This window comes from Drosophila subobscura, chromosome U, assembly GCF_008121235.1.
Source record: "Drosophila subobscura isolate 14011-0131.10 chromosome U, UCBerk_Dsub_1.0, whole genome shotgun sequence".
NCBI classification, from domain to species: Eukaryota; Metazoa; Arthropoda; class Insecta; order Diptera; family Drosophilidae; genus Drosophila; species Drosophila subobscura.
In genome coordinates, this window is record NC_048534.1 from 6,721,996 (window position 1) to 6,746,642 (window position 24,647).

Below are 24,647 nucleotides of genomic sequence, written 5' to 3' on the forward strand. Positions count from 1 at the left end.
ATTTCCTGAATATATATTTATGTATATTTCTGAAAATACTTTGATGTTGTGAACAGATTCTAGCTGTCCGACAACAAACAGGTGGCGCTAAAAAGGCTTATCCAAACACACATATATGAAAAATAAATCCACGAATGAGTCAAAGCAGAGCAGGTTTTCAAATTGTTATATTTAGCTTTATTATTTTCCAGTTATATCAATATTTGATGTTTTTCCATTGAATTTGATTCGACAACAGCACAAGCACACAAAGTGCTTTCAAAAATTTAACGGCAACGCCATTTAGTCTAGCTGTTGTGCCCATAAATTATCCCCCAAACTAAACAAGAAATAAGGGAAACGCCAAAAGCAACTAAAAAGGATTATATGTAGGCACGAGTAGTGGGTATAACTAATGCGTACGATCATCCTATTTATAAATAATTCTCAATTTGCAAACATAAAAAAACATCGAACCAAAGTTTAAATGCCATTAAAAGCGGAAGCAACAAAAAGATCGCCAAGGAAAAACGTAAAACAAAGCGAGGGAAAGCTAATAATATATAAATAAAAAGTTGATTTTCATATCCCACCCACACCCGCGGACACGGGCATGTGTCAGATTATAATATTTCAGGCCTCTTATTGCTGGGACTGACCTTGAAAAACGTGTTATACGCCGAGGGGCGAAACTTTCCGAAGTGGTGGAAAAAATGTGTGCATATACGGTGAGTATATGGGTGGGAGGGGGTCGCAATCAGGGAGCCCATTCATCACTTTCTACGACTACTCGAGTCTGCAGCTCGTTTTTGCATTTGTCATTTGCGATTGCCGCTACGTTGCGTTGATTGCATGACATGAGCCCATCAAGCAGAGAGCGGAGCGGGGAGGCTGGACTTGGGTTGGGTTTGGGTCTGGGTCTGGGTCTGAGCCTGGGCTTGTAATTATTTATATTAATCTGGCCTGGGTCAACGCGACTCCAGGTGAAAGTGAAACCACGGCGGCGCCCGTTGCACAATGCACTGCGGCAATATTTTTGCTTTGGCTGATTGGAGGATACGTCATTTTTATACCCGCACATTTTTCCTGCCACAGCCACAACCACAGTCGCAGCCACATGTGGTCGTCGTTTATGGCCAGACCGACCAGCAGTGTCCCGCCAGCGCCTTTTTTCGATTTCGGGCTTTTCCCATTAACTTTGAATTGTGGTGCTGGCTGACAAATTGCCATGAAATTGATGTGCGGAATGGAAAAACTAAATCACAAAAATTCGATACGAGAGAGTTCCTTTTTTAGGCTCAAGTGAAAGTACGTATAAAAAACAATCAACTCGCATAATTAATTAATTTTGTGAATCACAGAATCAAGTATCTTGGGACTGCTCTAAATATAATTATATTCCCAGTGACCTTTGAGTGTGGTGTGTATTCTGGGTGTGGTCTTTTCATGACGGTTTTATTTCTTCTTTCTTATCGATGGTAGGCATCTTCCTTTCAATTATTCTCCCGCTGTACATTCGAATTTCACGGTCAACTGCGATCAACTTGAACTGCGTGCAACAACAAGTCCATTGAATGCCATTAAAAATGCAAAAATGAGCAAAACAAATAAATTCACACCTGATTTACGCAATTTACAAAAAGCAAAACAACCGACAAAGAAGTGTCAAAATAAGTGTCGTTGACAAAAATCAAAGTCATGTCTCACAATGTCTGGTAATGCATCAAAAGTCCGGTCGTTGAGACGCGAAAAACTTAAATAAATAAAAATATATGTACACGAAATATTTACGTTGTCAATATTTGCTTCAAGTTCACACGTAAATTAATGGACAATATAATATTTACATATGTATGTATGTTTTTTGGGGCTTTTACACGATTTACAGATGTCAAGTACGAATCCTCATGGCGTATACATGATAATTAAATGCTGTGATTATATTCGTAGTTAAACATTTTTAATTCCACAAATTATTAGATGTTGAATACATCTTAGTAGGGAACAACAATTATCTGTCATTTCCATTGATTAGTTTATTTATTATTAATTTCTTGTCTTCTGTCCATGCTCTTAGCTTTTGCTCTCTTTTTCTTTTGCATCATTTTGACCCAATTTCCTCAATATATTATCGCCGATTCTCGTGGGTGCTGGCAATTTATGCGCGACACATCAACGTCAGCAGAGCAGTGCAAAAAAAAATCACAAAAATCAGAAAAAACTGCCCGAAGAAAAATGTTGAAAAAATCAAACAAAAAATGAACTGCATTTGATGCCAAATTCTTGACTTTTTTGTGTGTTTGTTTGAGAGCAGTTCTCTGGCATTTGTCTGAGTGAAGTGCGTGGCTAGAGGAAAACTTCCGGTGAATGCCGTCAGTTGTCTAAATTCCCAACACGTGTGCCAAATGCTTTTAGAAACGGCCACGAGAGACAGCTGGCTGTATAACATAAAATTCTGCACCAAAATCTCGTTGAAAAATACGATATTTAATTAATTAATTCGCTTAAAGTGTGGGCTAGACAGGGATGGCGGGAAGAAGGCAGAAATTGTCGCCTGCCAAAAAGCGCGTGTACCGCCATGGGGCCGAGTCTAGAGAGCTTCGAGGGAGGGCATGAGCGTGGGCGAATCGTTGGCCTTCAAAATAAAAACTCATGTGAGAGAGAGAGAGAGCCTTAATTGTGAAAGACATCATAAAGATGTTCTGTACATATATACTATATGGTATATAGATATATTTTGAGATATATGTATCTGTTCATACATATGTTTTATTTATTTTCTAATTCTTTCAAACAGCTCGCCCGGCATGGGCTTGTGTTTTTTATTAGTTTTCTGACCACACTTGAAAAACATTGGGCAAGATATAGTGCAGCTGCCACAAGTCGTAGATATGTAACAAAAAATTTAAAAGGTTTTTAAATCTAGATCTCTATTGAAACTTACCCAGAACTCATCTTTGCTGACTGCTTTCTATTTCAAGTTCAACTTTAAATCACTTTTACGCACCGCCTCCACACAGCAAGCAACCAAAAGGAATATCTCGATTTCTTGCTATTTATTTTTTTTTTGCCGTAGGCGTTGGTTTATGCCAAATCGCACGCAAGTTTTACGAAAAGATTTAGCAAGGGAAACCTATGCACACAGAAACACTGAAAAATTCATGGAAAATTTATATAAAATTATGAAAAATGAATTGAAATTGATTTTGCACCAAATATCACGCCTTCTTATATAACTTTCGGCACGAACACGAACACTACTAAATCACTGGGAAATAGTTTTTTCCACTAATATACACGAATTGTTCATGTTTATCTATAAATCGTATGAGGATTCTCTTAGGGCTTTCCCTGATCGAAACAAGTTATATTTCGAGGGTAGCGCAAAACCCTTTTCGTTCACAATTGTTCGGTTCAGAATTTTGTAATTTTCTATTAATAAAACGCGGCACGACGCATTGCTCACTTTTGCTAGAGAAAATACTCGTATCTATATCTATATATATACGTATATATAGACAGCCCAGCCAGATAGATAGACGATATAGATATATATCTATGTGTTAGTTTTAGATGAAAATTTTCTTTCTTTCGGATGGTTTTTCTCGTTTGCAACGCGTTCAAGTTAGCAGCCCAAGTCGCACTGAATTCGCACAAGAAATTTCCTCAGCCGAAAAGTCGAAAAGCCGAAAAACCGAAACACATTTCACATTTCGAAACAAATTCTACTTCTTCTCTTCTATATAGTATTTTTTCGACCATCGGTCATGTCTGTGTCTATATACGAGTATACGAGTAGCCCGTGCCACTGGCTGTGAGTGTGTGCCCGTTTGCATGTGGCGAAAGTGCGTCTGCTTGGAAAATTCTATTCTATGAATTTTGAGTTTATTTAAAAGAAACAAAAAAAATTGAGCAAGCCCGCAGTTGTTTGTACTTGTTCCTGCCAGTACGCTTTCCCCCCCCAGCCAGCCAGCTGTGGTGCCGAACACTCTCGAAACATTAAATAAATTACTCTCCATTCGATTCTTTCACACCTTCTGCACTAGTCGAAACGTTTTCGAAAACTTTTGGGGCAAAAGCATTTAATGCTAGGTGCGAAAACTATTGGGAATTTTTGTATTTAATCAAATGGTACTCGTACTTATTTTGTTTATTTATTTAGATCATTTCTTTGAATTATGAATTTAAGCAAGAGTTTTTCGTTACCTTTTACATTCCATTTGTCTTCAATTAATTGATATATTTGCTACCCCGACTGTAGTAAATTTTGTATTTAATTGTCGTTAGTTGTGTTGATCATCGAGTGACAAAAGAGAATATAAGGAAAGCCCCTTTTGTATCTGAACCAATGTGAATGATTCCATTCGTCGTGCTGGCCCTGCATTGCTGAGACAGATGCTGAAATAAATCATAATAAATCACACATGCTTGGAAAATAAATACTAGAAGGAAAGCACAGCTAAGCAAACATCCAGTGCATACATATACATACATATGTATGTAGTACATATGTATATCATACATGTATATAGATCTGCCTAAAACAAAGCATAGTCCTCATTGGCAGGGAAGGGGCAGATGTACGGCAATGGAAAAGAGCAATGTCTGGGGGGGAATTAGCAACTCATTCATCTTGAGGCTGGCGGCAGACAAATGTTGTATTTCGAGTTGATAATTAACATTTACTGTACTCTCTCGTTTAATTTCTAATTCAAGTTCTTCATCTTCTGGGACGGACCACCACCTGTCCAGGCAACGAAGTTGCCTGCCTGATGCTCTCGATTATAAATAGATCCGCTGGCTCTTTACCGATATAATTGATATATGTATATGTATGTATGTATGTATGCTTACATGTACATATGTATGTATGTACATATCGGTTCGTACTTTTCTTTATTTTTGTGCAAAATGCGCCATTAAGTGGTATAAATAGATCTTTGAAAAGCGCACAGGGCGCTGAGTCAACGATTGCCTCGAACATTAACCTCATTAGAGGAGCGTCAAATGATTTTCGGCGCTTCTTGTGTGCTTCAGCTTCCTCTGGAGGCTGTCGACTATCCGTCTTTATGGTGGATGCGGTCATTGAGCATCCCACAACCCTGACAATGAACCGGTTCAGGGGGAGGGGCAAAACACTTGACAGTAGGAAAAGTCTGTTGAATTGCTTTTCATGGCCACACAATCGAAATCAATTGTTTGTTCAATTTTGCGTCAATCAAAATCAAAAGTTTTTATAAAAATTTCACCAAATTAACAGCCGATAAGCAGACATTATGACCAGCATGCGGGAGATGCATTTAGAGGATCTGTTCAAGTTCAATTCTCTTGTCTTTGATGCCCAAACCGAAGTGTACAGTTTGAAGTTCTTCTTGACACATCTCCTGAAGTGGCCGGAACTCTCGCAGATCGCTGTGGCGCCTGGGCCAGAGGCTCGGCCAATGGGGTACATCATTGGCAAGCATTTTAAGAGTAAATGTAACGAGTGGCATGGGCATGTGTGCGCCCTGACCGTGTCCGATGCCTATCGCCGCATAGGCGTGGCCACACTCCTGATGGCACACATCGACCGGGCTCTAGATTGCAAGGGAGCCCTGTACGTGGATCTCTTCCTTCGCCACAGCAACCGGGCAGCGCATTCTCTGTACAGCTCCCTGGGCTATGTCCTGCGAAGAACCGTACTGGACTACTACTGCTACGATGAGCCGTTGCCGGAGAATGCCTATGAAATGAGAAAACCTTTGGCACGCGATGTGCTTCGTAGGTCGGTGGCTGTCACCTACACGGTGCCCCAGTGCCTATCGGAGGATGACGAGGATGATCAGTGATCCTCTCTACACTATTCGACATACATTTGAGCTCATATTTGTGTGTACAGCTAATTAAAGAAAAACTCAATTGCGGTGAATACTTGCCGAGCAGACGAATTTCCGTTGACGCACAAAGACAAACCGCAGAAGATACAAACATAAGTACGGATACGTAGACTCGTACGAGCAGATACTTTTTCTCCTCATCTTCCCTTTCGATGCCAAACAGAATCCAATTGCAGATCGTGCTGCTGTCTTTTCTATTATCAAAAAAATGTTTCAACGCAAACAAATTAGAAAGGAATTGTGTGTATAGTGTATGGTTTTTCCCTGATGGCTAAAACACGCGCAATGATTTTCCATTTTACTTTTCATTTGGCCCGGTTTGCGCAACTTAAAACGCACAGAATTTTGAAATTCAAATTTTGTTGTCATATAAACAACGAGGAGGAACGTTGTGAGATGCGTCTTAAGCCGCGTCACAACTCTTATACCCGGTACTCAGTACTACATCTGCACCTTAGCGGTTATTTGTCAAATTTAACATTTTCTCTTCATCTGTCATCTACATCTACAACACTTCTCACGCCAACACGCTCCTTTAGCTCGCTACCCTCCCCTAGAGACACACACTGCAGAGTCAGGGCAGAGGCAGCGGCAGAGTCTCGGCAGAGGATGAGGCAGAGACGTGTCAGGGGAAGAGGCCTCTGCCACTGCGCGAAGCAGAGTGTGAATGAGAGAATGTGTGAAAGCAACAAAAGCTGCTGGACAGGGTGGGTTTAGCCACTGCAACTTAATTTCTTCATTGTGGCCATAATAATGATCCAATCGGATCCCAATTTGGTGATCAGATAGATATGGTCATTCCCTACGGAATGGCGTTTTTAGTTTTCTTTTATCTTTAAAATTGTAGATTTGGGAGGTTTTCGCCCTTTTGCGGGGGCGGAAGAGGGCGTGGCTCATTTTTGAAATACACTTGTAACAGTGTGAGCATACAGAAGTCTGGATGCAAAATTTGGTGGCTCTAGCTTTTATGGTCTCTGAGATCCAGGCGCTCAACAAGACGGACGGACAGACGGACAGAAGGACAGACGGACGGACAGACAGACATGGCTCAATCGACTCGGCTATTGATGCTGATCAAGAATATATATACTTTATGGGGTCGGAGACGTTTCCTTCTGTGCGTTACATACATTCACTTTGTGCACAAATACAATATACCCTATTTACTCTTCGAGTACCGGGTATAAAAATCTCGTCTCCATATGCCCCGCTTCTGACATATATTTTTATGTTTTATCTTTTTCCTTCGGGCAATTTGCTCGAACTTTTAGTTTACTCGCTCGACGAGTGCAATGAACTCTTAATGGGAATGTTCTTTTGGGCCTCTGATAATATTTTATTTGCGTTACCAGAAAAAACGAGAAGGGACGTGTGAGACGCTTCTTACGCGTCACAACTTTTATACCCGGCACTCAGTACTACATCTGCACTTTAGCGGTTATTTGTCAAATTTTGCATTTTTTCTTCATCTGTCATCTACATCAACAACACTGCTCACGCCAACACGCTCCTTTAGCTCGCCACCCTCCCCTATAGACACACACTGCAGAGGCAGTGGCAGAGGCAGCGGCAGAGGCAGCGGCAGAGGCAGCGGCAGAGGCAGCGGCAGAGATGTGTCAGGGGGAGAGGCCATAAACAGCGCGAAGCAGAGTGTGAATGCTGCGGGACGGGGTGGGTTTGGCTACTGCAAATTAATTTCTTCATTGTGGCTATAATAATGATCCAATCGGATCCCAATTTGGTGATCTGATAGATATGGTCATTTCCTACGGAATGACGTTTTTAGTTTTCTGCTATCTTGTAAATTGTAGATTTGGGAGGTTTTCGCCCTTTTGCGAAGGCGGAAGGGGGCGTGGCTCAATTTTGAAATACACTGGTTTCAGTGTGAGCATACAGAAGTCTGGAGCCAAAATTTGGTGGCTCTAGCTCTTATAGTCTCTGAGAACTAGCCGACAAACAAGACGGACGGACGGACGGACGGACGGACGGACGGACGGACGGACGGACGGACGGACAGACAGACAGACATGGCTCAATCGACTCGGCTATTGATGCTGATCAAGAATATATATACTTTATGGGGTCGGAAACGTTTCCTTCTGTGCGTTACATACAACCGTTATCCGCACAAATACAATATACCCTATTTACTCTTCGAGTACCGGGTATAAAGAGCCTTCAGTCCCTTCAGAAACTCCTTGAATAGCGCATACAGCACCTGGTGGAGCCAATAGAATCTGTTCTTTGTGATGCCCTTCAGTGACTTCCGTCCCACATCGCGGCATAAGGGCATTCGCAATTCGTAGCCATGTTCATTCTCATAGAAAAATGGCAACCAACGATACCTGATAAATCCCAGGAACTCGTAGAGCTGCACGGCCGTGACATTACTCGAGCGCACATAGAGGTCCACATACCAGTCCCCATAGCGCTCCACGATCTCCGTGAACTGTCCCATCAAGCACGTTGCCAGGCCCAGGCGACGATAGTCAGCGGCCACAGCCAGCAACGAAATGTGTCCATAAGTTGGGCGAAAGTCTTTGCCAATTTCGTTTTTGAACTTTTCGTTTTTGCTCACACCGTGGGTGCTTAAAAGCAAACCAATGAGACGACCATCAGGTGCAACTGACACCTGGCACAGCTTGGGATTTTTGATCATCTTCCGCAAATAAAAGTCCATGTGGTAGCCCTCGACAAAAGGATCAAAGACAATCGAATTGAACTTGAACAGATCAGCTGGGACCAGCTCTCGTAGTGTGCTCATTTTGACTGAATTTTATGCTGATTATTTGACAATTTTAAACTTACTTTGACTCGAGATATATAGTCAGAAAACTGGAACAACCCTGACCATGTCATTGCGAATATCCATGAAAAGCTTGCATACTTTTAGGCTGTTGGTAATTCGTTAACTTTTTTGTCGATTTATTACATATCACGTCTTAGACTAATCGAAATACTAGATTTATTTGATATTCTTGTAGATCCAGGGCAGCAGCGACGTGACACGCGTATAGACGCCCGGATATTGACCCTTGCCACAGCCAATGCCCCACGAAACGATGCCCACCTGAGTGTAACGTCCGCCATCGTTGATTATCATGGGACCACCAGAGTCGCCCTATCATACAAACAAGCAATTAAAATGAGAACGATAAATGGTTTTCAGTAGAAACTCACGCTGCAGGAATCCTTGGCGGCCTGGCCAGCACAAATCATCGACTCGATGATGCCACCTGGCGCTGCACGTCCGTACTTACGAGCACACTCGGCATTCGCCCAAATGGGTATGTCCACCTTCTGCAGTATCGACGGCTGTGGTCCGTTCTCCCGCAGACTGCCCCAGCCGGCAACCGTGGCCACTTGGCCGCTGTACGAGCGCGACTGCTGGGACGGCGATGTGGGCAGGCAAATTGGTTGAATCTCGTGTGTGAAGGGCACAGGCTCACTGAGCGTTAGAATGGCCACATCATTGTGCTAGGAGAAGGAAAAAGTAACAAACGATTCATAAAGTATTTATACCAATAAGAGAATCCAGTTACCAGTGTGCTAAACTCGAAACCCTTGTGCCGCACGAGTCGTTTGATGCGGCGCGACACATGCTGCACCTCAAAGTCCGTTCGAATATTATAGTCACCCAGGTGGGCAGTCAATGCCGCCACATCCCACGAGGTCATGCTGAATGGGAGAGACATTAGAAGAGACTTCGAGCAGGAGTTGCAGACCGTTGCCTTACCGTGCCACACAATGAGCTGCTGTGAGGATGTGATTGTTGGTTATCAGACTGCCGCCACAGAACTGTTTGCCCGACTTGAAGAGCACCGCTATCCAGGGAAATTCGTGCGGACTGGCGTTGATTCCGCCCACAATGCGTTCCTGATCCGGCGACACAGGATTCTTGTTGCCACACTGCAGCGGCAAGCCCTCGGCACTGGAGCCGCTCACTGGACGTCGCGTGGTCGTCGAGGTCACCGGATAGCTTGGATAGGTGGGACGCTTGGTGGTGGTAGGCCTGGCGGCGGGTCTTGGAGTCGTACGCTTGGTGCTGGGCACTGTGGTGGGTCTGGGCACTCCGGCCGTCGCGGGATGCGTCGGATAGTGATGGTTGGGCGGATGCGTGGGCAGCGGTGGCGGCCAGCCGCCAGTTGTAGGTGGATGTGTGGGCAGTGGTGGTGGCCACTGAGCCACGGGGCCTCCTGCAAATGAACCAAATGGCCACTGGTACGGGTAGACAGGTGTGGCTGACACAGGTATCGTCTCTACATCTGGTTCCGCCTCCCGTTCGGGTTCGGGTTCGGGTTCTGGAGCATTTGCCTCGATTGTGTTTACATCCTGAAAGTCCGGCGTGTCCTCCACACTGTTAACATTATCAATGGGATCCTCCGGATGTGGTTCGTCAGCTGGCTGATCCACATTGACAGGCTCCTCCTCGGGCTCATCCACTTTATCTCCCTCATCGGCTACCGGTGAAGGTTTCTCTGTTGTCGTTGGGGTAGGCAAGGGAAACACTCCGAATGTGTTGGCATCCATGTCCGTGCAGCAGATGCCATTGTTGATGCGTCCAAGCTGGTCGAAGAAGTTGCAGAGGTTTCCGCCCAAGCCGAGGTTTTGCTGGGGTTGCTGTGGCCACTGCCGCAGCGATATGAACGTCAGCTGTCGGGCCACCCGATAGTACTGTCGGCAGTTGTTGATGCGGACACAAGCTCCGGGCTGACCCTGACTCGTAAGGCACTTGGAACCCTCCCATCCACCAGAGGCACCAATGGCGCCCAGGCCGCCAAGTCCGCCCATGCCGCCCTGCAGGAGAAAGAGCGTCGGATCGAAGAAGAGTTGACGCTGTCTCCGATCCAGGCTGGGTGACGAGGGATCTGCAAGAATTTAGAATGGTTTTAGGGCAAAAGGAAATGCCATCGATGGGATCCATGACCTCATCTATGCCTCACTTGAAGCCTCACTTGAAGCACTTTAGAGTTCGTTACCCTCTCTCCTCTCGTAAGATCTGAGCTTCATACGCAATTGCCTAGCCAAAAACTGTGGCTTCTACTCGAACTCTACTCCCTCCCCAGTCCCATTTCTTCTTTTTTTAGCCAAACTCTTGGGCTGCTATTGACAAAGCACCTAAGTAACAGAAAAATGGGTAGAAAAGACAAACCAATATTTACCCAGCATTCGTTCACGTTTCGTTTCGTTTCAGATTTTGGATTTCGGGTTTAGGTTTCGGGTCCACGCTCCGACAGTGATTACTCAATATTTTGACATTTTTCGTTGTCGTTTTTGTTGCTTCCCAGAATATTGACAATAAACTTAAGCTCGTTTTTTTCTCCCTTGAGTCAAACTGAATGACAATTGCTGTGCCATTTCTTTCGAGAGACGGCCCACGGGTGTGCCCCCCACTGCGGCAACTTTCTACTGTCAATTGTCATATGTTTGTCAGGTCCATTGGCAGCTTCTTAAAATTGGTCTATGGCTTTGTCTGCTGCGATCTGCGGCTCTTTGTTGCTACTATTTAGCATGAATTTGCTATTTCCCCTAATTTATTACACATTTCTTCTCAGCCTTCGTTTTGGCCCATATACCATGGGATAGAATAGATACCCAATCGTAGCTGGAGTATCAAATTTGACTAAATAAGCCATTTGGATAGTTTATCTTTGGAGAAACATTGCCGTTTACGAGCTGTTAGCTTTTGTGGAGACTAATTTAAACGAGCTTCTTGATGGCATAAGCCATCGTCGAGGTGTAAACTTAATTGATATTAAATCGAGCATAAAATTTGTTATGTTTCGGGGGGTAGGAGGGCGGTCTGCACGTGGTCTCTGCCTTCCCCCGACACCCATCGTAATGGAGAATACGTTCAGGCCGTGCCCCACATCAATAATTAAGTTTTATTTTCTGCACGATTTATTTGCATATTACACACAAACACACACCCAGAGCAAAATGTTAGTTCACTTGTGTGAGTGACTCACTTGACTTGGAATTTTTAATCCTCTACAAAGCCAGAAAACCAAAAATTACTCACTTGCCCCAAATAGTGGCTTACATTTGCGTGTTTCAATGTCCATTGTTTATGAGACATTTCATTGATGGCTTTAAAATTGTTATGACAAGCTGTCAACTGAAATCAGAGGAACGAATGTAACTTGATTGATCAATGCGTTCTGCCTGTGAAAGGCTTTCACGGAACCCAAGAGGGTAAATATATTTTCTGATATTTATTCTATAATATTTTTCATTGGTCCTTCTTCTACTTTTGCCCACCCAACAAGTTTCCAGAGCCAAGCACTTGATGCTCAAGATACTCTCCAAGATTAAACAACATCCAGGGGCAGTGGCAAGTTCAAGGTCTGCCAGACCGTTACAGGTTGCCCCGCCTTTGCATCGGGGGGCGTGTGCAGCATGCAAACCTGTATTCAGCGGCAGGAGCCGCACTGCAATCTTCAACTGGAGGTCTACTTTATGGCGACTCTTAAATTTTATATGACCAAGAGCCATATAAATGATATTAATCGCGATTCGGATTCCGATTGTTGTCCATTGCTGTTAACAGCCGTTCAGCAAATTGGCCCAAACGCAAAAAAAAACCACCAAAAAAATGTTTAATGAATATTGCCTGATAAATCGGTGGGAGGTGTCAGCTTATGAGCTTCTATATGCCATTTGTTTTTATAGGCCAATCCCCAAACCATCCCAAATTAATAGGCTTATGTCGTCGCCCCGAAAATAAAGTAACATTATCGCAGAACACGCCTGTCCATCAAAAGAACCCACAAAAGAGTCTAATTGTCTAATTGTTGGCCATAAATAAAAGAGAGAATAGACACGGAGGAGACATTGACAGGCGACAGACGACAGGCCACGACAAGCGCTGAAGTGGAAGTTGATCTCAACAGAAAGTCCACGACTGCCCACACAGATCAGATCAGAGGAGCACTAGAATATCTTTCTGTAACTGGCACAAAGGGCTGAAATACCGGCAGATTGACAGAGCGACGATGTTGTAAAGGCAAACAACACACACTCGGCGAACAAATTTCGCATTATCTCTATGGTTGCCATATACCGCCGCCCATTTATAGATTTCTGAAGGTCACACCAAGTAATGCTCGGTGCGTGCCAGGCATGAAATTTGCTTATCTATCTGAAAAGACTTCCCCCGATGTCGTTGAACTTGCTGGGTGACGTACATTGCGATATATTGTTGGGGTGTATATAGAAAGATGGTTCCCATTCTGGATAGCTCATGGGAAAACGAAATGCCATGCAGTTTATTTGTTGGGGAGAAGAAATCGAATAGCTTTCACTTGTCCCTCTTATTTTAGGCTTAGACTCCAAACTTTTGCCCTAAAAACTTGCCCAAGTTCGTGTCTTAATTCTTTTGATCATACTACAAATCCAATGCAAAAACTTTTTAAGGAAACAAATTTGCTTGCACTCCCATAGAAAAATTAATAATTTGAGGAATCTGCTCACCTTCCACAGACACTCCAAGTTGCTGCTCCACTGTGGCATTGACCAAGGCAGATCCTGCCTGGGGCGCCGCCTTGATTTCAACATTCTGCCACACCGCAGGTGCCCCTGTTGCTGCTCCTGCACCGCCAAATGCCTCTTGCAGATCCAGATCCACTCCCGAGATTATTTTAAAATGCAGCAAATGCACACAAAGTAATAAAATCCGCAAAAATGCAAACATTTTCGTTGTTGTTTTTGTTTTTTGCTGCTGTTTTTGTTGCTGTTATCTTCCCAATTTGTTTTCGTTTTGAACTGAGGATACCATATATAACTTGTCTGCTATATCGTTTATAGAACCGCAACAACGAATCGCGACTCGGAATTTCTTTTGGAATGCCAGGCACGTTGCCCCGATGGCATTCACGGCTGCGACTACGACGGCAAAGACGAAGACGAAGTTCTCGATCTCGGTTTCGGTCTTGGTCTCGTGCGTTAGACAGGCAGGACCGTCTGCTGGGTAGTAAGGTCCGATCGCTTCTGAGGCAACAGTTGTCTCTGTGGTTTGGTTAACAACTTTTCTGCCACACGACAGCAGCAGCAGAAGCAGCAACAGCAACAGCGTCTGCGACAGCGACGCCAGCCGAAATGTCAATTCTTAGCGCGTTTTCCTTCACTGGTTCGCTTTTGGCCAACTTATTGGGCCGGACTGGGGCGGACACACGCGACGCCAAACGCAATGATGACAACTACCGCTGATCACGGAGTCGACACATCTAAACTAGTTCCAGTAACACCTCCGTTTCCTTTGCCCACCAGCCAGACAGGAACCGGCACGGGGCAGAGTCTCTTCCAACCCGAATCCGAACACGCACCAACAGAGACTGAGACTGCAACTGGAACTGAAGACTGGGACTTAGACTGCAACTGGAACTACACACTGGCCGCCTGGAAGTTGTGCGGCTGCACACTAATACCACAAGAAATCCTGCTGCGGTTGCATCTTTAACTTCTAACCATTTTATGCACTTGAAGAATTTCACCTCAAGTTGGCATCAAACTGGAAAAAATGGTATCTCTGCATCAAATTAGTATTCTTTATCCATCGTTAAATATTATTTGCTTTAAGTTGCTATTTAATTTCTTCAGGTGCATTGACTAGATTAAATTTCCATTTAAATTCCGTGGCGCACATTTCATTTAGTACCTCATTTTAGACTTGACCACATGAAGTAGACCAAAGCCCGTTTTGGATTCGTTTTCATTGCCCAGTGGTTCCACCAGAGTCCCGGCTGCAGTCTGGAACTGGGTGCCATCGGCAGACGATGCAAATGTGTTTACAAAATAACATGCAAAATTTACGACGTTGGGCGTCCGTTGAACTAGAGGCAAGGAGAATGCCGCTTAACTCAGGATTCAATTAAAATCCACATTAATCAGGGGCGAGTCGCCGCCAACGGATTGAAAAAAGAACTGAGGTGTTAGAAGTCTCAGAAATTAAGTCAATTGTTGCCCGAGTACTGGCCAGATCATTGCAATAAGCACACTTGATCCCCGTCTCGAATGCTGATCGATGGGAAGCTAAGTGTCACGGCCCAGACCACATTGATGGTGGCCCCTGAACCTTCTCGGGATAATTGTATTTCAATATTTTGCCAACTAATTGTCTGTAATTGGTGCTGCTTTGGGGCACATTCGCCTGTTTGATTGATCGTCAAGTGGGAGTGTTGAATATGCTTTTTATACAACCATTCAATGGGGATTGCTCTCGAAATGGGAACGAGATTGGAGTGTTCTCAGCTTGGACAGGAAAAGGAAGGAGAAGGGGCAGCAAGTTCAAGAGCCGATGAATTGCCAATTGAACTCTGGATACGCTGGAGTACATGGAGAATGCACTTGGAGAATGGAGTAATTAGGTCCTTTATGTTGGTATTTTAAGGTATAAATAGAATATACAAATATAAATACGCATTTATTTATTTCTTTAATGACCATCAGCACTATTCAAATTCATGTGTTCAGGTTGAAAGCAGTGGAATATATTCATACATCCATTCCTATGTACATTTATCCTGGAAAATAACTAACTTAAATTAGTTATTTGCTTCGAAATATTTTCTTCAGGTGAATATGAAAACAATTTTGCACAGTTCAAACGTACATTTTTATATACATACACACGCCTCTACATGTATTTTACATAAGTAAATATACATACAATGGTACCGAGAGCAGCCTGAAAGTATTGAATCTTTTTCATGTAGAACTTGGATGTAAAATGGGTATAATTAAGTGTCATACTGCAGTATGTAGGAGAATCCACATTGTAACTGCCTACAATTAAACGTTTCAAAGCAATACAAACAAAAACGAAAATAATATGCTTGTAGTTAATAGAATTAAATCGCCCAGTGGGGCAGCTGTGTATGTAGCAATTAAATACATACATTTGTTTGGATGTAAATATTTTTAATAACGTATTCCGCCCATAAGTATATGGTTTTCCACACTCATTATCATCTAATACCATCAGAAATGCGTCATAATTACACACTTAAATTTGCAAATGAATTTAAAATAAAAACAATAGAGAGGCGGGGATTTTAATTTTCGAAAATAATATTTATTTCGATGTATTTACACAACTTCTTTCTTGGTTTCAAAATGGATGACATAAATAAATACATATTGGATGTGTAGAAATTCTTTCCAAATGGTTTGCCTAATCAATTTTGAGCACTGAAAATTATTTGGAAGCAGCTTTTAAAATAAATTTAATGTTGTAATTATTAGACTAAAGCTAGCTACGGTCTAAAAACTCGTATTCCATGAGAAACATTTCCATGGTGGTTGTGCATCATTGAACCAGGAATTTCTCGATAGGAACCTTTGAGAAGAACTCGTTGATGTGTGCCACCAGAATGGGTGCCCACTGCTCGCGGGTGGCTGGTATTCCGACGCGGGTGATCTCTGGCAGATTCTCGTTGACCAAATTGAGGATCATGCCATCTGTGGATGAAATAAATTCATTGAGAAACGAGAATTCCACTTGCTTTAAGCTTCACTTACTGAGGTTACGATCGGAGAAGATTCCATTGGCCGTCACTTTGGCATCGCCGATGTTGACATTGGCATTTAGGCGATGCAGGCTGAGGCGCTGCTGTCCGCTGGGCAGCTGCTCAATGTGTCCGTCAACGAGAATTGTGGCCTTGATGTTGTCTTAGGGGAGTATACGAAACTTAAATGGAGAGCACTTTGGGGCATAGCTTGGGGGGTTTTACTCACCTACGGTGATGTTGAATGGACCCTTGGGCACCAGACGCAGTCCGCCGAACTTCACGTCCGCCTTGAAGTGTCCGCCGGCCTTCAGTTGGGGCAGACCCACACCCAACTTGATCACAAAACCGTTCTCTGTAAAGTTGGACACAACACTGTTCACCTGAAGGTCGCTGATTCCATAGATCTCCATGTTCTTGATCAGCAGTCCGCCCTGGATACCATCGTTTGTGTACCGGAAGATGCCCCGTTTGTAGAAGTACGGATCAATGGATCCCATGTTAAACTCCGGCACTCCATGGTACTTCAGCTTCGGGGCGAATGTCTGGATCAGTCCGCGTATGCATTCGTTGAGCTCCGGCGAGCTGAGGCTACAGGGTGTAACGCCATTCGAGCCGCTGCTCTGCGTCGTCTGTGGTGTAACTGGAAGACGAAAGTGATGGCAGATAAGTTCACGATCGGTTAAGTCATGGCTAGCCATAAGTCAGTAGTTAAATTCATCGAGGCAAGGCATAACGCCTTGCTTCGAAAAGATTATGATTATAATTATTATGATTATTTTTGCGATCTGTGGCATCCGTCCAAGCGTGTCTCGATGCACGTGTCCCCCGTTGGACATGGACTGCCCGCTTTTCTGCTGCGTTGACATCCGATTGGGGTTTGTGTCAGGGTGACAAAACCTAGTAGCCAAGGTTTTAAACAATTAAAATGCCAAGAAGGGAACCGAGCAAAAATGAAAAATATTTTAAGTGATATTTGTGGAAGTTGTTGAATGAAAGAAACTCGAAGAAAAAATCTCCTCAAAGTGTGCAAAAACTATATTCATGGAATAAATGAATTCAGGTTTACTCTAGTATTTTAATTTAATTTCACTTATCTTTTTTTTTAAGATAAAATATCGTATAGATGTCACTGACTTGTGGCAATTTTCTTTAATTATTTGTGGTAATCTTACTAGCACTTAAAATTCTCAAGAACAGGTCTAACAATTGTTGTATTTCCAATTGATATTATGAACTTAATTTATCAGGTTTCAACCTGATCTACGAAGTTTACTCGTGTTGATTCTGTGAACCACTTTCCTGTCTCTAGATTGTTGCAAAACGTGCAATTGGGTGATGTTTAATTATTATGCAGATTTATTCTTGAGACAAACAATTTGTTCCACTCAGAAGAAACGATCTTTAGTCATGGTCATTTCATCTTCTAATGACAAGCATTCAAAACACAATTATTCTTAATATTTCTTTGCCAAATTGCAAAAAACGAAACCCAAAAACCAATTGAAATACCAAAATAAAGTTTGTAATTAGGCATTCGCAGAAAGAGACAATTTTTAGTTAATTTCCCATCTAAACTTTGGCTAATTTCCATGCCATTTAAGCGCGTGAGTAACCCTAATGACTCATTTGTATGTTTTCTTTTGCTTTTTGCTTTTTTTGTTTTGTTTTTCTTTTGGTTCGCCTGACAAGTTCAATGTCAAAGGTGAACAGAGTGACGGGGCAGCCCCAAATCAACGCTTCCAAATGCCAAAACTTAAAGGTACACGAAATGAGTTTAAGCACTTTGTTTTAACGCGCTTCGACGAGTGAATTGAAGTGAAGTGAAGTTTGTTGCTCAAGTCTTTTGTTTGCCCAAGTAAATGTCAATAAATGACCGCTCGCTCGCTTGATATATTTTTGTGAGGTTTTTTTCTTTACGCAATTAGAGACAGGTTACAATTGCAGCTTTCAGTTCGGCAAAAGCCCAGCAGAAAGACGCTTACGCATTGATGTAGGTCAGTTTTTCAGCCTCACGCTTTTTGCCTTTCTGCCAGCGGCTGGTCGTAGCGCCGACAGCAGCCGGTTTGGCTTCGAATTTATGCCTCGTTGTTGGTTTTGTTGACGCTGAACTCTTTTCGCAATGGCCAAAACAGCACACACAAACACTCGCGCACACACACAATCACGCCATGATGCTGATAAAAATTAATGCAATTGCCAATATTTTAATGTGACTTTTTTCGAGCCTGTCGCTCTATGGCTCTCTTGTTTATTCTGCATTTATTACCGCTCCCAGCCTTGCATCACATTTGAATCGTAATCGTAGTCCGAGCACGAGTCGGAGTCCGAGTCGGAGAATTTCTATTTGCACAGTTTTGTAGCCACTGGTCACTGTCCACTACCAACGTCGCCAACGACTTTCAGTGCGGCTTTTACTCAAATCTTTAAGTATGTCAAGTTCAAGTGGCAGAGGCGGTGACTTGCCAGTCTTTTTGTTACATCTTTTAAGCCTTGCCGTCACAAATGTGTTAAAAGTAGAATAAATAAAATGTTTTTAGTGCAAATAGACTTGCTAATTTCTATTGCAATGTCATTTTCTACAGCCGTTTGGAAATCTCATTTAAAAGTACTTTTTTATTATTATTATTTCTGCTTCTCAGTATTTTTCCTGCTGATTTTTTAAATAGTTTTTGAAGGTTGCAGGTGTAATACACACGTATAAAATATATTTACATATATGTATTTTTAAAGAGTTGGGCTGGGTTAGCGAGACAGTTTTTAATGGGCAGCGCATGAGGCACGCCCTGAGCAGAATTCAAATGAAGAACTTAAAGTCTCTGGAACAAAGGTGGACAGCGAATGGCGAATAATCTTAGCAAATTCAGAAAATAAAGTACAAATAATGTTGAATAGCAGGAAGTGGATCTGCCACTGAATTCTAATAAAGGGAGAACAAATCTGTTTGCCGCATACTTAGTGAAGGAAACGAAATGGAAATTTGTATATATGTAAATTAGGCTCTAAAATCCTTCAGTTCTATCTCTTTGCCTTAGTTCACATGGACGAATTTCTCTAGACTTATTCCCTAAATTGGGCTACTCCATTTATCTCCTTAGAGCCCCAAACTTTTCCATGTTGCAACTAGGATAAAAAAATGAATTGCATTTCCATTTGAATGCCACCACACTATCCGCCACAACCGCATTTTCAATTACATTTTCCAAATTGCCACTTAACAAGCAAAAGACTTGGGCAACAAACTTGTTTTTCCATGTGCAGTTTTTTTGGCTTTTGCTTTTTTCCTTTGGTGGTGGAGGGTGTGGAGTACTGTGGTTAAGTGTTGTGTTTGTTTGAATATCAAGTTCTTGTTTTAGTTACATAATCCCGTTTACCTCCATCAAACTGCAGGCCGCCAAAATCGAATGACCCCGCCTCGGCCTCGCCCTCCTGATACTCGCCAACGTACTCCTGTCCGGGATTGAGACTGGGGCTAGGACTGCCATTTTGATTGGGATCGCTGCTGAACACGCTCGGTGGCGCCGTGGACAGCGTGGCCGCTGAGACACTTCCGAGTGCCAGCGCCGCCAACGTCAGCGAGAGGCAGAGCAAATGCATTTTCGGGCAGACCTTTTGCTTTCCTTTCCTTCCTTCGAACTCTTTCGCACACAGTGAAAACCCGTTTTAATGGATTACCTAGGCGCTGCTCTATGCTATTTCTGTGCGGCTTGACTTAACACAATAATCTTGTTGTCTCCGTGGTTTCTCCTTGTTTTTGTTTTTTGTTTCTGCTCTTTTTTTGCGTAATTTTCTCAAACCGGCTTCACTTTTATTTCTACACGAGTGTATTTTTTACAGTTTCTTTGGTGTTGTTGTTGTTGTTGCTTTTGGGTTTTCTCGGTTAACTGCAATTGTTGCTGCAATTGTTACTGCACACACACAAACACACTAACAACTGCACACAGAATGAGCGAGTGAGAGATAGAGATGGAGCACGCGAGACGGAGACGAACTAATTGCCAAACATCGGCGCAAAAAAAGATCTGCAAGCGAAATCTGTTGTGTTGACGGCGCGTCGGTTGCAAATCTTGAAATGAGCGCTGCATAAAACCCACCGTTATTTATAGTTTCCGAGCTGCCCGATTTTTTTGACTTTTTTTCGCTCAATGCTGCCGCCGAAACAGAAACCGAAACCAAAACCGAAGCCGAAAGCGACAAAAAACAGCAACAACAATTAAACAGCAATATTCGTACAGGCAAAAGCTCATCGTGCCGAAAGCTTTTCGAGATTTGTACTTAGTAGTCTGATAACATATCAAGGAATGCTACGCGGATGCAAACTTTAAGCTGGGTAATCTCTAATGCCTGTAATGCAATTTCAGTTATTTGGAATATATTCCCAAGCATCGTTAAAGATAAGTTAAAAAAGTTATCTCATTTAAAAGTTATTTTTTCACACACCAGCCTCAGTCGCATTCCCACACGGACCACATCTGCATCCATCTAACGATTGCACCCACAAATCTGTCACGAGGAGAAACAATGAGGAAACTGTCAGACAACTCTTTCCAATCCCTGTTTTCAGTTCAACTTGCAGGGCACGTCTGCAGTTTGAGAGGAACTGCGGGAGTGAGGCCATACAGCGAGGGCATTGTCTGGGGCAACCTTTCTTACGACGGGGTGGCTGTTATTCATGAAAAATGTGGGTCAGTTATAAATCTTCGTAGGCATTTATACTCACCGCGTGCTGAGGAATAGGCCGCATAAAATTATGCATGAACTTGAGAAATTTTGAGCTGTTCAAATCGATTTTCAAGGCTGTCTGGCTCTGGAGACGTGATGACTTGCAAAAGTCCGAGTTGTGGATTGCAAAGATCAGAACATTTGATTTCTCTGCAAGATTAGGGAACTCACTTCCTTTTGGCAAGACATCCATCTAACCACTCTTTGTACAGTCACATAAAATATCTACTTAAAAAGTTTAATCTGCACATTTATTATGCCCGGCCAGTCGTGGGGCAGACGACACTCGCGTGTTTGTTTGTCGGGCTTCCCTTCCCCAATTGCTTTCAGTATGCGCAGCACAGAGCAGTCTCTCTATAAGCAATAAGAATAAATAATTGTTGGCAATATAGTGGGCTGTTTTATGGCATAATTTGCACTGTCCACGGCTCAAACTTTACCCAAGTACAATTACATCACTTTATGCTAAGGCAAGTGTACAATAAAATGTACTTTTTATCTCACTATTGCCCCCCAGAGTCCGGTCTGGTCAGCCTCTATTTGTTTGTCGCTAACAACTAACAAATCGTAAACCCCGATTCGATTCTTCCATATAATTCATTATTTATTGTCCCGGCAACCGAAGCCGCCAGGAACTACGAAAAAATTGAGTTTAGACTCATTAGAGTGCCCCTCTCCACGGAAATCTTTAGTAAAAGGCGAAAGATTTATTCGACAATTGAAGAGAAGCCAGAGTGATTTTGCCATACCAAACACGGGAAACCTGGAATAAGTGTTTTCAGAACTATTTGGGAATCTTTACACATAATGCAGAGGTATCTGAAGATGCTCGGGTCATATCGAAGTAGTCATCTTTGTCTCCCTACAACCCCTTTTAAGAGTACTTCCTGAATTTTTCTGTCATCCCTTAGTAATCCTACGTTCAAGCCATCTCCACGATACACTCTTCCTTTTCTTAGCCTCATACCTGATATTTATCTCAAAGTAACCCCTAACATAGGATGCACAAGCAGGAAGACCGTTGGTTCTTACAAATAATTCCCAACTGGTTCTGGAGGCGCGCGTATCGTGTGGTGGATGTTTTACTGTTTCAAGTTATCGCTTCTCGGCCTTATGGCTAAGATCAAAGTGTAGTATCTGTTCTTATCAGCTTAACATCTGATAGTTTCTCCATTGGAGAACAACAAATGTTAAACTGATTTTTGGAATCAGACGGAGTGCTAGGGGCTTGCTCCACCTCTGTCACGGGTTGGCCCGGTATTGCAGTACCGCCGGGATTTCGGCCCAATTAAACAATAAATTTCACACAGTAAAATAAAAAGTAACGAATCGTAGTTGGAGTCTTGCACAATTTCACTTTATAGCTCGCTCTTGGCCCCTGTGATACTCACATCTCACAGATTGTCGGCTTAAGGTCAGCTGTGTTGCACTTAACCCATAAACGCTACTATCATTAGAGGTAGGTCACCCAGGGGCGTGATTTCGAAAAAATGTGAATGAATTTACGCACAAGCACGCTAAGCCAGCTGGGGCATGAAATGTGCTATTAAAACTAGTTGTTTTGTATTCTTCCAGCTGACTGGCCTGTAAAGGGCTAGCAATGGCGCCTGGAATTGGCGTCCATTAAATGATACAAAAATTATCATTTAATTTCACCTAATGCAATTTATTTATGCACATCATCACAAATTGTACATCTTACTGAATTGAACTAATTGAGCGACTCATCGACAATAAACTGATCGATGGGAACCAGTTCTAAGGCCTCATTGAACATGCGCAGCAGGAGGGGCTGCCAAAACTGACGCGTCTCAGGCAGCATTATTCCATAAATATCGCGCCAATACTGATTGGCGACATTGAGAGCTAGTTCATCTGTAAATAGAGACAAGCATTAAACCGCAATAGATACTACAACTTTTGCTGGACTCACCCAATTCTGGATCTGCGAATATTCCATTGGCTTTGATTTTCAAGTCTCCAATCTTTGGCGCTGTGTCGATGTTGCTGAGCCGCAGGAACCGATGGCCATCCTTCTTGTAGAGCTCCCCCTCAGTTCGCGTCGCTGTCTCCACATCCTCTGGAAAGATTTAAAGCAATTGCCAGTTAGAACGGTGCCAGGGCAGAGCGTAGTAGAGCAGGGCAGACTCACTCAGCGTCACGTTGAATTCGCCTTTGGGCTTCAGATGGAGCTGATTCACCTGCAAGTCGGCCTTGTAGCTGCCCACAATGTTCATCTTGGGCATAAAGGTGATCAGGTTCAGCTTAACCTTGTCGCCATTGAGCTCGATTTTCACTTCTTTGGCGGTGTTGGCCGCAAATCCGTAGATCTTGGCATTCCGCACGGTGATGCGCCCGTTAACGGTGCCACTTGAGTACTGGAAACTGGTGCGGTTGAGGTGTAAGGGCTCATACGGCGGGATTCTCAGCTTGGGATTGCCGTCCTTGAGACGCGGCGTCAGCGTATTGAATATCTCCTTAATGCAATCCGCTAGCTGGTCCTCATCCGTTGCGCATTTTGGCAGATCGTTCGCTGCAGAAAACCACAGGATAATGCAAAAGCTCGTGGCTTGGAAGAAAATTATACACACCCGAAAAGTATTTGCTACTATCAGCTTGGGCTGGAGCGGGAACTGCCTTGACCCCCAATGCCACCAGGCACAGGCACAGCAATCCAATGAGGTAATTCATTCCGATGATCTATTTGGTATCCTTTCTATGACTGATCGGCAGTTCAAACTTGCGGCTAGAACGTTTCTCGAACAACTGAATCTCTCACACGACAAGTCGAGCTATTTTATTCTCGAAATTAGCACAACGCTGCACATTCCTAGTCAGCCACTAACGACTGGAGACGGGGACTGGAGACAAGAGACTGGAAACCAGAGACTAGAGCGCCTCTTGGTTCGTACTAAACTGAGTACATTTTACTTGTAAATCAGCAAAGTATTATCCAGCAGACAGTTAGACTTTGACTGATCGCAAAACCGGCTCCGTGCTCTCTGATTTATAATGTCGTATTATTAAATGGTAAAATTATTGAAAATGTAATAGCCTACGACAACGATGATTTGCGACAAATCATTTTAATAATTACCTATACCTATTTCTATTTATCACGGATGAATTATTTTGGCCATATCTTGGTATGGTTTTTTAGCGATTCCGTCGAAGGGTAAGCCTGAAAAGAACTTAAGAGCTGGTGAGTCATTTCCGTATAAATTCCACAATGAACTTTAGTTTTTGCTCGCACTAGAAACGAAGCAAATGTTTGTTCTATAAGTATAATCTATTTGGTTCTGATTTGTACGAGTTCGAGTTGTTACACTGTGCAACAACCTTCAGACTTAAATGTAGCCATAAAGATGCTCTTCAGAAATATTTTTTGCTAGATTATTATGAGGATTTCTTTATTCATCGACACATTTGCACTTACAAATATTTTGTATTCATTTATGGATGGTAAAATCTTTTTTGGATAGTGTCTAGTTACATATAACCGGGCTTACGCAGATCAAGTTGACCCAGGCCGACCATTAAATTTAGAATCCATTTCGAGAGTTAG

At 42.9% G+C, this 24,647-nt stretch overlaps 5 protein-coding genes and 2 non-coding genes across 7 annotated transcripts; 2 read left to right on the forward strand and 5 right to left on the reverse strand.

Annotated features, from left to right (window-relative positions):
• The first annotated feature begins 5,196 nt into the window (after window positions 1-5,196).
• On the forward strand, window positions 5,197-6,009 carry LOC117902425 (N-alpha-acetyltransferase 20). Its single transcript, XM_034813785.1, has one exon. The coding sequence runs from the start codon at window positions 5,256-5,258 to the stop codon at window positions 5,805-5,807; it is 552 nt and encodes a 183-aa protein (XP_034669676.1). The 5' UTR covers window positions 5,197-5,255; the 3' UTR covers window positions 5,808-6,009.
• A 1,118-nt stretch (window positions 6,010-7,127) lies between these two features.
• On the reverse strand, window positions 7,128-8,619 carry LOC117901117 (N-alpha-acetyltransferase 20). Its single transcript, XM_034811752.1, has 2 exons — window positions 8,007-8,619; window positions 7,128-7,180 (listed from the first exon to the last, which is right to left on the reverse strand). The coding sequence occupies exons 1-2, from the start codon at window positions 8,617-8,619 to the stop codon at window positions 7,128-7,130; spliced, it is 666 nt and encodes a 221-aa protein (XP_034667643.1).
• A 140-nt stretch (window positions 8,620-8,759) lies between these two features.
• On the reverse strand, window positions 8,760-14,136 carry LOC117902422 (transmembrane protease serine 9). The gene is made up of 5 exons (XM_034813781.1): window positions 13,329-14,136; window positions 9,592-10,723; window positions 9,398-9,533; window positions 9,036-9,332; window positions 8,760-8,976 (listed from the first exon to the last, which is right to left on the reverse strand). Exons 1-5 carry the CDS (start codon window positions 13,546-13,548, stop codon window positions 8,821-8,823), a joined length of 1,941 nt encoding a protein of 646 aa, XP_034669672.1. The 5' UTR covers window positions 13,549-14,136; the 3' UTR covers window positions 8,760-8,820.
• A 1,793-nt stretch (window positions 14,137-15,929) lies between these two features.
• LOC117901614 lies at window positions 15,930-20,433 on the reverse strand. The gene is made up of 4 exons (XM_034812434.1): window positions 19,735-20,433; window positions 16,590-17,003; window positions 16,374-16,523; window positions 15,930-16,313 (listed from the first exon to the last, which is right to left on the reverse strand). Exons 1-4 carry the CDS (start codon window positions 19,955-19,957, stop codon window positions 16,162-16,164), a joined length of 939 nt encoding a protein of 312 aa, XP_034668325.1. The 5' UTR covers window positions 19,958-20,433; the 3' UTR covers window positions 15,930-16,161.
• Window positions 20,434-21,704: 1,271 nt separating this feature from the next.
• LOC117902831 lies at window positions 21,705-21,820 on the reverse strand. The gene has a single exon (XR_004649431.1). It is a non-coding gene; the product is annotated as a U5 spliceosomal RNA (small nuclear RNA).
• Window positions 21,821-22,179: 359 nt separating this feature from the next.
• Window positions 22,180-22,375, forward strand: LOC117902836. Its single transcript, XR_004649435.1, has one exon. It is a non-coding gene; the product is annotated as a U2 spliceosomal RNA (small nuclear RNA).
• A 357-nt stretch (window positions 22,376-22,732) lies between these two features.
• Window positions 22,733-23,908, reverse strand: LOC117901833. Its single transcript, XM_034812766.1, has 4 exons — window positions 23,674-23,908; window positions 23,235-23,615; window positions 23,016-23,162; window positions 22,733-22,957 (listed from the first exon to the last, which is right to left on the reverse strand). The coding sequence occupies exons 1-4, from the start codon at window positions 23,771-23,773 to the stop codon at window positions 22,794-22,796; spliced, it is 792 nt and encodes a 263-aa protein (XP_034668657.1). The 5' UTR covers window positions 23,774-23,908; the 3' UTR covers window positions 22,733-22,793.
• Between the last annotated feature and the right edge of the window lie 739 nt (window positions 23,909-24,647).